General features: G+C 38.0%; 1 protein-coding gene across 1 annotated transcript in view; it reads right to left on the bottom strand.

The window, feature by feature from the left end:
• Positions 1-12,109, bottom strand: part of POLR1A (RNA polymerase I subunit A) — a 364,344-nt gene that overhangs the window by 77,103 nt on the left and 275,132 nt on the right. Inside the window, 1 exon segment of the mRNA XM_053704267.1 lies at positions 4,117-4,227. Coding sequence (XP_053560242.1) covers positions 4,117-4,227 — 111 coding nt within the window.

Genomic DNA, 12,109 nt, shown 5'->3' with positions numbered 1-12,109 from the left:
CTGTCATCAGCCTTTTAAACTAATGACCCTCTTTTGCTCCAAACCCTCTAATCCTTCAGCATCTGTGACACAGCCCTCTAGTGGTTCTCTTCCTACCTGTCAAACCATACCTTTAGTGTAGCCTTCTCTGGGGCCTCCTCTGCCCCGTTACCACTTTCTGTCGGGGTACCGCAAGGCTCTGTCCTCGGTCCCTTACTCTTCTCAATTAGGTTCCCTAATAAAGTCCCATGGTTTCCAATATCATTTGTATGCCAACGACACCCAAATCTACTTCTCTGCACCAGACCTATCTCCTTCCTTGCTAACCCATGCCACTAACTGTCTCTCACATCTCTTCCTGGATGTCCTCTCATTATCTCAAGCTAAATCTCTCCAAAACTGAGCTCCTAATTTCCCCCCTTCTTCTAAAATCTCCACCCCCAATCTCTCTATAACGGTCGACAACTCCATCATTACCCCTACCCCACATGCCCGATGTCTCGGGGTCACATTTGACTCAGATCTTTCTTTCACTCCTCACAATCAGTCCTTGGCTAAAGCCTGACGCATCCACCTTAAAAACATCTCTAAAATGAGACATTTCCTTACACAAGACACAACTAAGATTTTAATCCACTCTCATATCCTTTCCTGCCTCGATTACTGCAACTCTGTCCTCTCTGGTCTCCCCAGCTGCCGCCTAGCTCCTTTACAATCCATAATAAATGACTCTGCCAGGCTTATCTTCCGTACACAACGCTCTTCATCTGCTGCACCTCTCTGCCAATCCCTTTACTGGCTTCCTCTTGCCTCTAGGATTAAACACAAAATTCTCACTCTGACATACAAAGCCCTCAACTGCACTGCTCCCCCCTATATCTCAGACCTTGTCTCCAGATACTCTCCCTCCCATCCCCTTAGCTGCGCTCATGATCTCCTACTCTCCTTCTCTCTTGTTACCTCATAACACTCCCGTTTACAGGACTTCTCCAGACTGGCTCCCATCTTGTGGAACTCTCTGCCTCGCTCCACAAGACTCTTCCTTAGTTTTGAAAGCTTCAAGTGCTCCCTAAAGACTCTACTGTTCAGGGATGCATACAACCTACACTTACCTTTCTTTATACCAGTTCCTCTCCTCCATTGCTATCCCCTGAACCCCCTTAGCATGTAAGCCTAAAAGTCCAGCTGTTTGTAGATCACCTTCTTAAGAGAGGACTACAACAGTGCGACTCTTGGCATGGCGCTCTACCCATCTGATCCCTATAATTGTTTTGTTGTACTCTGCCTTTGTTTATAGCACTGTGGAATCTGTTGGCGCTCTACAAATAACCGATAATAATAATAATAATAATAATAATAGTGCAACTACCCCTCTATAAGTGCATCCAGTAATTTTGAGCAATTATTGCACTTACAGATAAATCTCCTTTATAGTTCTTCCTTATTAACCCCCCTTTTTTCATTAGCATGCATTAAAGCTGAACAAAAAATAAAAAATGTGACTTGAAGGTGTGAAATTTGTAGCATTTAGCACATAAATATTGTGTTCACGTAGTTATTTTTAATGTGCAAGTAATGACCCCACACATACAGTATACAACAGAAGTGAGTACACCCCAGTGCAATATCACTTATATGTCAAATGATTCAAAATTGTATAACCTAACAGTAACTGCATTACGTCTAAGTTTTACAGTAGGATATTTGCTCTCAAGTAAAATTAGATTTACTATATTAAAAATACCGGCCCCAAAGCAGGAAATCAATGCAACAAGTCAGTGCACCTTTCATTATTGAGATTCAAAACTTTTTTTTTCAATTTTTTGATGAGAGACTCAATCTTCCTTGGCATGGAGGAAACCAGTGTTGTACACATTTCTGGAGAGATGTTCTGCCCTTCTTCAGAGATAATTTTTTTCAGCTGCTCTTTGCTGGAGGGGTTGTGCTGCTCTACCGTTCTATTTAAAATACCCTAAAGGTGTTCTACTGGATTCAAGTCAAGTGACATACTTGGCCAGGCCATATTTTTCACTTGTTTCTCCTTTAGAAACTCCTTTGCGATTTTGGCAGTGTGCTTTGGATCGTTATCATGCTGGAATATTCGTCCTCTGCCAAACTTCTAGAGACTGGGAGTCATCTCGTCAGCCAGTATTTTAGTATATTGCAGGCATTCATGGTGCCATCTATAAATGTCATCTCCCTAACACCTTTAGCAGTTATACAGCCCCATATCGTCACACTCCCACCTCCATAATTCACTGTTGGGACAATGCATTCACTGTAATAATCCTGACCAGGTTCACATCAAACATGCTGCAGCCCATCTGAGCGGAAAAATCGTATCTTGGTCTTGGCCATTTTACCAAATAATGTGCTCCCAGTATTCATCAGGCTTTTCATGTTGTTTAGCAAAGTTTTATCTTGCAGTTTTGTGGCATAGAGCAGGCAAGGTTTTTTTTTTTTATTGGATGCTGCACATAGAAGTTGACATTCCTTAGCACTATTTGAGCTGTCACAGAAACTCCAATTTCTATAGATAATCTCTGAGCCAAATCTGAAGCACTTGCCTTAACGCAAATCTGAAGCACTTGCCTGTTTTTCAGAGCTAGACTGTGCAAGTAGCGCACTGTCCGTGGCGTCATTTTAGGAGGACAGCCACTGCGGCTCTGATTTTTGGCACTGTGTATCGATCTATACCTCCCGATTACTGCTGCAACTGCGTTTTGACAAATTTTAGTTGGTCACCAATCTTCCTGTATCCTTTTCCATCTTTGTGAAGTCTCACATCAGATTTTTCAATTCCTCTGGCAATTCTTTTCCATGTGGAGAAATGATGCAGACTTGCAGATAGACACAGCCCATTGGTCAAAAAATTTGACTGTTCTGGTAACTATGCTCATGCAATTAGGCTAATTGGAAATCATAGGTGTACTCAATTTTGTTTCAGTGATCTAACTTCTATGCCAGTGACCACAGTGTATTCACTTTTGTTGCATTAAGTTTCTACTTTTGGGCCTGTATTTTCAATATAATCTTTCTAAAATATTTGTTTTTGATTGCTTATAATAGGAAATACTCTACTTGTCAACTTAGAAATAATTATTTTTTTGAGAAATGATACAATTTTGAATAATTTGATATTAAGTGATATTGCCTTGGGATGTACTCACTTCTGTTGTATACTGTATATCGATTTAACAATTTATCAAAATTCAGTTCTGTTCGAAAATAATCTTTCATTTGCAATGCCAGAAAAAGGCCTGGGAATCATTTGGGAACAGATGTTTTAAACGTAATGAAAAAGAAGTTAATAAAAAAGGGACCTGTCACACACAGATGAGTAAACCACAGCAATGTACCTGCAACATTCATCTATTCTAGTCACTGGGGATAACAGTTGCTAATCACCACCATGTCTTTTACTGCCACCAACAAACTACTGAGATAAGGGGGCATGAATGTATAACGTATAAGCAACAGGGCACTTGTCCAATAAAGACGACGCCGGATTGGGCCAAAGATATTCCTACCTCAATGGAATAAATGTCCTTAAAAACAAAAAAACAGTGATTCTGGCTAAAAAGGAAATGACCATAAAGTGTAATTAAAAATTAGAACTCTCTATAACTTAATATAATAACAGCAACCTATATTTAAATGTCCTCTTTTACAGAGTCAATTCTTAAAGATATTGATCAATAATTAATTGAAATTATGTTTTTCATTCATCTGATTAAATAAAAATATATTTTTACGGTTCTGGAGCTATTAAGAATATTTTGCTAAAACTATTTCATTAATCCAGTACAATAACAATTTTAGATTTTTGAAGTCTCTTCTTAACTATATGGTAATTATTATATAAAAAGAGAACACATTAAGGTTCAGGAACAAACTGAATCCCTGAGAATGTGGCAGGTTTATGTCAAGTACCATGAAGTGTAGCATTTAAAGCATGAGGCATTTAAAAGCCTGAATCTCCGTTCGTATCAATGGAAATCTTTTACCTTTAGATGGGAGAGATCGTGGTTTGGAATTTTACTGCCTATCATACACTAAATCGTAACTAGACTGTCAAACCATTGAGCCTGATAGGATCAGACCGAAAAAGCAAGTTTAGAAGAAAAAAATTCTCACCTCCTCTTCCTGTTTTTCTTTTCTTCTAGCGTCTGTGGCATCGGCATCTCCCTCATCAGCATCTGCATCTACAATGACTTCATCTTTTTCATTGTCAGCTTCTTGGGATTCCTAGGATTACGAAGCAGAACATACAAACCATTAGGGAACTGAGTTATAATAACTTTATTTTGTGATTCAGATTAAGAGCATACAATTAAAAAAAAAAAAGTTTACAATTTACTTCTATTATCAAATTTGTTTAGTTCCCATGTTATTGTTTGTTGAAGAGATACGTAGGTAGGTGTCTGCAGAAATAGTGCTGCCATATAGTGCTCTTGCAAATGGATAACAGTCATGCAAAACTGCTGCCATATCGTACTCCAGATATGGTCCGGCTCCTAAGCATACCTCCCTGCTTTTCAACCAAAGATACCAATAGAACAAAGAAAAATTGATAATAGAAGAAAATTAGAAAGATGTTTAAAATCACATGCTCTATTTGAACCATGAAAGAAAGAAAATGTGGGTTTCATATCCCTTTAAAGGGGCAGTACACTGTAAAATTGTTTTTATATTAAAGTGCCAGTAAACCTAAAAAATAATGTTATATAATTCTGCACATAGTGCAGAATTATATAACATTATATTAGTGCTAGTTTTTTATTACATAAAATATCCGGTGATTTTTTTATAAAAATAAGAGGGTTTTCCAGACCCGCCCTCTGTCCTCTACTGAGCGGGTCTGGTTTTCCCTCAGAGCGCATCGGGCCAGCTGTTTAGTCACAGCCCGGCCCGACCACGCCATTACATTCAATGCAGCTCGCTCCTGCTGTCAGACTTCTTCCAGGGGCCTTTTAGGGACACAGACTTTTCAAAGTCAATAACCTTATATAATGCTTCATGGCAAAAAAATAAATAAAAAGAAGTTGCTAAAGTTTCTGTATTTTAGCCAATTATGTACAATTAACATTTAACCAGCTCCCTATAAAAACATAATTTATGTAAGAACTTACCTGATAAATTAATTTCTTTCATATTAGCAAGAGTCCATGAGCTAGTGACGTATGGGATATACATTCCTACCAGGAGGGGCAAAGTTTCCCAAACCTCAAAATGCCTATAAATACACCCCTCACCACACCCACAATTCAGTTTAACGAATAGCCAAGAAGTGGGGTGATAAGAAAGGAGCGAAAGCATCAAAAATAAGGAATTGGAATAATTGTGCTTTATACAAAAAAATCATAACCACCACAAAAAGGGTGGGTCTCATGGACTCTTGCTAATATGAATGAAATGAATTTTCATAAATTATGTTTTCTTTCATGTAATTAGCAAGAGTCCATGAGCTAGTGACGTATGGGATAGCAGATACCCAAGATGTGGAACTTCCACGCAAGAGTCACTAGAGAGGGAGGGATAAAATAAAGACAGCCAATTCCGCTGAAAAAATAATCCACAACCCAAATCAAAAGTTTTAATCTAAATAATGAAAAAAACTGAAATCATAAGCAGAAGAATCAAACTGAAACAGCTGCCTGAAGTACTTTTCTACCAAAAACTGCTTCAGAAGAAGAGAAAACATCAAAATGGTAGAATTTAGTAAAAGTATGCAAAGAAGACCAAGTTGCTGCTTTGTAAATCTGATCAACGGAAGCTTCATTCCTAAAAGCCCAGGAAGTAGAAACTGACCTAGTAGAATGAGCCGTAATCCTTTGAGGCGGGGACTTACCTGACTCCACATAAGCATGATGAATCAAAGACTTTAACCAAGACGCCAAAGAAATGGCAGAAGCTTTCTGACCTTTCCTGGAACCAGAAAAAATAACAAATAGACTAGAAGTCTTTCTAAAATCTTTAGTAGCTTCAACATAATATTTCAAAGCTCTTACTACATCCAAAGAATGTAAAGATCTCTCCTTTGAATTCTTAGGATCAGGGCACAATGAAGGGACAACAATTTCTCTACTAATGTTGTTAGAATTCACAACCTTAGGTAAAAATTGAAATGAAGTCCGCAACACAGCCTTATCCTGATGAAAAATCAGAAAAGGAGATTCACAAGAAAGAGCAGATAACTCAGAAACTCTTCTAGCAGAAGAGATGGCCAAAAGGAACAAAACTTTCCAAGAAAGTAATTTAATATCCAGAGAATGCATAGGTTCAAACGGAGGAGCCTGTAAAGCCCTCAGAACCAAATTAAGACTCCAAGGAGGAGAAATTGACTTAATGACAGGCTTGATACGAACCAAAGCCTGTACAAAACAATGAATATCAGGAAGATTAGCAATCTTTCTGTGAAAAAGAACAGAAAGAGCAGAGATTTGTCCTTTCAAAGAACTTGCAGATAAACCTTTATCCAAACCATCCTGAAGAAACTGTAAAATTCTAGGAATTCTAAAAGAATGCCAGGAGAATTTATGAGAAGAACACCAAGAAATGTAAGTCTTCCAGACTCGATAATAAATCTTCCTAGACACAGATTTACGAGCCTGTAACATAGTATTAATTACTGAGTCAGAGAAACCCCTATGACTAAGAATCAAGCGTTCAATTTCCATACCTTCAAATTTAATGATTTGAGATCCTGATGGAAAAATGGGCCTTGAGATAGAAGGTCTGGTCTTAACGGAAGTGTCCAAGGTTGGCAACTGACCATCCGAATGAGATCCGCATACCAAAACCTGTGAGGCCATGCTGGAGCCACCAGCAGAACAAACGAACGTTCCATTAGAATTTTGGAAATCACTCTTGGAAGAAGAACTAAAGGCGGAAAGATATAGGCAAGATGATAATTTCAAGGAAGCGAAAACGCGTCCACTGCTTCCGCCTGAGGATCCCTGGATCTGGACAGATACCTGGGAAGTTTCTTGTTTAGATGAGAGGCCATCAGATCTATTTCTGGAAGTCCCCAGATCTGAACAATCTGAAGAAATACCTCTGGGTGAAGAGACCATTCGCCCGGATGTAACGTCTGGCGACTGAGATAATCCGCTTCCCAATTGTCTACACCTGGGATGTGAACCGCAGAAATTAGACAGGAGCTGGATTCCGCCCATACAAGTATCCGAGATACTTCTTTCATAGCTTGAGGACTGTGAGTGCCACCTTGATGATTGACATACGCCACGGTTGTGACATTGTCCGTCTGAAAACAAATAAACGATTCTCTCTTCAGAAGAGCTATGGGAGAGATAGGATATATTAATATTTATATCATAAATTAAAATAGATTTTAATAATCTTTACTACTAAATTAATTTTAAACGATTCGCTTAAAAATGAGAATTCAAAACAATTTTATTAAAGTTCATATAATCTTAAAATTGATACAGACACAACTTCAAAGAATTCTAAAAAATCTAATTATATTCCATCACACCTCATTCATAACTCTCATTCATTCAAAGATTCAAATACTTATTGAACAATCTTTCAATGTTACCAGGTGTAGGTTCTATGTCAATACACAACATTGAAAGATTCAAGCCCGGACGATTTTCCACTCTGCGTACTAAAGTGCAGAGAGTGAACAGAGGGCGGTCGAGGAGAAACAAGTCTAATTGATATTACTTGCGCAAGTATTCAACTCTTCCTACAGGAGATCACAGCTGATCGGAACCGGTGACGTCAGGCGCTTTGCTAGCAGCGCAAGGACTCCCGGGGAACTACAAGCTGCAAGCTGGAATACCAGACAGTGCTGCAGGTGAGAGCGTTGTACCTGGAAACAAGTGCTACACCAAGGCGGTAAGATTATAACAACCCAGCGAAACTACAACCCACAAGAAATTATATGTGCACACACGTCTAACTACTTATATGTGATTTAAACACAATCGTTTGAACTGTAATCAATTCAACTGCAACATTTGATTGACTGTGGAAACCTCTTTTAAGAAAGGATTTTTTGTGAACAAAGTATCTATATAAGGAACACCACTTATATATAAATCAAGTCAAAAGGAACTTTAAAAGGATATTAATTTTAGGAAACGATCCTTTACTCAGTTTCATTTGGAGACCTATTTGCTTCAAAAGACATTTTATTGATTTATTTATCTATCTATTTTATTGTTTGAAAAAAGGGTCTCTGTATAATATCTAGAATTGGAAGAAATTGTTTTAATAAGTATTTGAATCTTTGAATGAATGAGAGTTATGAATGAGGTGTGATGGAATATAATTAGATTTTTTAGAATTCTTTGAAGTTGTGTCTGTATCAATTTTAAGATTATATGAACTTTAATAAAATTGTTTTGAATTCTCATTTTTAAGCGAATCGTTTAAAATTAATTTAGTAGTAAAGATTATTAAAATCTATTTTAATTTATGATATAAATATTAATATATCCTATCTCTCCCATAGCTTAAAGCGCCATCTACATATTTTGACTTCTGACTATTTGCATTTTTTCTACTGTCAGGGAAGGAGACAGTTAACGTAAATTGGCTAGGTGGGTTAAGCTTAGCACTTCACACACACACACTTACCTTAAAATCTCTTCAGAAGAGGCCAGAACTGGAGAGCTCTGAAAATCGCACGGAGTTCCAAAATGTTGATTGGTAATTTTGCCTCCTGAGATTCCCAAACCCCCTGAGCTGTCAGAGATCCCCATACAGCTCCCCAACCTGAAAGACTCACATCTGTTGAGATCACAGTCCAGGTTGGACGAAAAAAAGAAACCCCTTGAATTAAACGATGGTGATCCAACTACCAAGACAGAGAAGATCGAACATTGGGATTTAAGGATATTATTTGTGATATCCTCTTATAATCCCTGCACCACTGGTTCAGCATACACAGCTGAAGAGGTCTCATGTGAAAACGAGCAAAGGGGATCGGGACTGATGCAGCAGTCATGAGACCTAAAATTACCATGCAAAAAGCTACTGAAGGGAATGATTGAGACTGAAGGTTTCGACAAGCTGAAACCAACTTCAGACGTCTCTTTTCTGTTAGAGACAAAGTCATGGACACTGAATCTATTTGAAAGCCCAAAAAGGTTACCTTTGTCTGAGGAATCAAAGAACTCTTTGGTAAATTGATCCTCCAACCATGTTTTTGAAGAAACAACACAAGTTGATTCGTATAAGATTCTGCAGAATGTAAAGACTGAGCAAGTACCAAGATATCGTCCAAATAAGGAAATACTGCAATACCCTGTTCTCTGATTACAGAGAGAAGGGCACCGAGAACCTTTGAAAAAATTCTTGGAGCTGTTGCTAGGCCAAACGGAAGGGCAACAAACTGGTAATGCTTGTCTAGAAAAGAGAATCTCAGAAACTGATAGTGATCTGGATGAATTGGAATATGAAGATATGCATCCTGTAAATCTATTGTGGACATATAATGCCCTTGCTGAACAAAAGGCAGAATAGTCCTTATAGTCACCATTTTGAATGTTGGTATTCTTACATAACGATTCAATATTTTTAGATCCAGAACTGGTCTGAAGGAAGTCTCCTTCTTTGGTACAATGAATAGATTTGAGTAAAACCCCAGACCCTGTTCCAGAACTGGAACTGGCACAATTACCCCAGCCAACTGTAGATCTGAAACACATTTCAGAAATGCCTGAGCCTTCACTGGGTTTACTGGAATGCGAGAGAGAAAAAATCTTCTTACAGGAGGTCTTATCTTGAAACCTATTCTGTATCCTTGAGAAACAATGTTCTGAATCCAAAGACTGTGAATCGAATTGATCCAAATATCTTTTAAAAATCGTAACCTGCCCCCTACCAGCTGTGCTGGAATGAGGGCCGCACCTTCATGCGGATTTGGGAGCTGGTTTTGACTTTCTAAAAGGCTTGGATTTATTCCAGACTGGAGAAGGTTTCCAAACGGAAACCGTTCCTTTAGGGGAAGGGTCAGGCTTCTGTTCTTTATTCTGACGAAAGGAACGAAAACGATTAGCAGCCCTGTATTTACCTTTAGATTTTTTGTCCTGAGGCAAAAAGGTTCCTTTCCCCCCAGTAACAGTTGAAATAATAGAATCCAACTGTGAACCAAATAATTTATTACCTTGGAAAGAAAGAGAAAGCAAAGTTGACTTAGAAGTCATATCTGCATTCCAAGATTTAAGCCATAAAGCTCTTCTAGCTAAAATAGCTAAAGACATATACCTGACATCAATTCTAATGATATCAAAAATGGCATAACAAATAAAGTTATTAGCATGTTGAAGAAGTTTAACAATGCTATAAGCATTATGGTCTGACACTTGTTGCGCTAAAGCCTCCAACCAGAAAGTTGAAGCTGCAGCAACATCAGCCAAAGAAATAGCAGGTCTAAGAAGATTACCTGAACATAAATAAGCTCTCCTTAGAAAGGATTCAAGCTTCCTGTCTAAAGGATCCTTAAAGGAAGTACTATCCGCCGTAGGAATAGTAGTACGTTTAGCAAGAGTAGAAATAGCCCCATCAACTTTAGGGATTTTATCCCAAAACTCTAATCTATCAGATGGCACAGGGTACAATTTCTTAAACCTTTGAGAAGGAGTAAATGAAGTACCCAGACTATTCCATTCCCTAGAAATTACTTCTGAAATAGCATCAGGAACTGGAAAAACTTCAGGAATAACTACATGAGGTTTGAAAACCGAATTTAAACGCTTAGTAGATTTAGTATCAAGAGGACTAGACTCCTCCATATCTAATGCAATTAACACTTCTTTAAGTAAAGAACGAATAAACTCCATCTTAAATAAATATGAAGATTTATCAGTGTCAATATCTGAGGCAGAATCTTCTGAACCAGATAGATCCTCATCAGAAACAGATAAGTCAGAATGATGACGGTCACTTAAAAATTAATCTGAAATATGAGAAGTTTTAAAAGACCTTTTACGCTTACTGGAAGGAGGAATAACAGACAGAGCCTTCCTAATAGATTTAGAAACAAATTCTTTTACATTAACAGGGACATCCTGAACATTAGATGTTGAAGGAACAACAACAGGTAATGGATTATTACTAATGGAAACACAATCTGCATTAGAAAGTGTATCATGACAGTTATCACAAACAGCCGGAGGAACAGTTACCAAAAGTTTACAACAGATGCATTTAACTTTGGTAGAACCAGCATCAGGCAGCGTCTTTCCAGAAGTAGATTCTGATCCAGGGTCACGTTGAGACATCTTGCAATATGTAATAGAAAAAACAACATATAAAGCAAAATTATCAAATTCCTTAAATGACAGTTTCAGGAATGGGAAAAAATGCCAAATGAACAAGCCTCTAGCAACCAGAAGCAATGAAAAATGAGACTGAAATAATGTGAAAAAAAGGTGGAGACAAGCATGACGCCCACATTTCTTGGCGCCAAGAAAGACGCCCACATTATTGGCGCCAAGTACAACGCCCATATTTTTTGGCGCCAAGTATGACGCCACATCCTGTGACGCAGAAAAAACCGACGCCCACAATTTTGGCGCAAAAAAACGTCTGAACGTCAAAAATGACGCAACCATGCACAAACTTCCGGCGTCAATTAGGGCGCCGGAAATGACAACATTTTTGCGCCAAAAAAGTCAGCGCCAAGAATGATGCAATAAATTGAAGCATTTTCAGCCCCCGCGAGCCTAACAGCCCACAGGGAAAAAAAGTCAATTGAAAAAATTATTTTAAGGTAAGAAAAAAATATTTCATATGCATTATCCCAAATAATGAAACTGACTGTCTGAAATAAGGAATACTGATTATCCTGAATCATGGCAAATATAAGTTTAAACACATATATTTAGAACTTTACATATAAAGTGCCCAACCATAGCTTAGAGTGTCATAATAAAATAAGATTTACTTACCCTAAGACACTCATCTACATATAGTAGACAGCCAAACCAGTACTGAAACGAGAATCAGTAGAGGTAATGGTATATAAGAGTATATCGTCGATCTGAAAAGGGAGGTAGGAGATGAATCTCTACGACCGATAACAGAGAACCTATGAAATAGATCCCCTAGAGGAAGACCATTGAATTCAAATAGGCAATACTCTCTTCACATC

Source organism: Bombina bombina, chromosome 2, assembly GCF_027579735.1.
Source record: "Bombina bombina isolate aBomBom1 chromosome 2, aBomBom1.pri, whole genome shotgun sequence".
In the NCBI taxonomy this organism is placed as follows: domain Eukaryota; kingdom Metazoa; phylum Chordata; class Amphibia; order Anura; family Bombinatoridae; genus Bombina; species Bombina bombina.
Note: the sequence above shows the minus strand (reverse complement) of the source record. Positions and strands in the feature narration are given on the sequence as shown.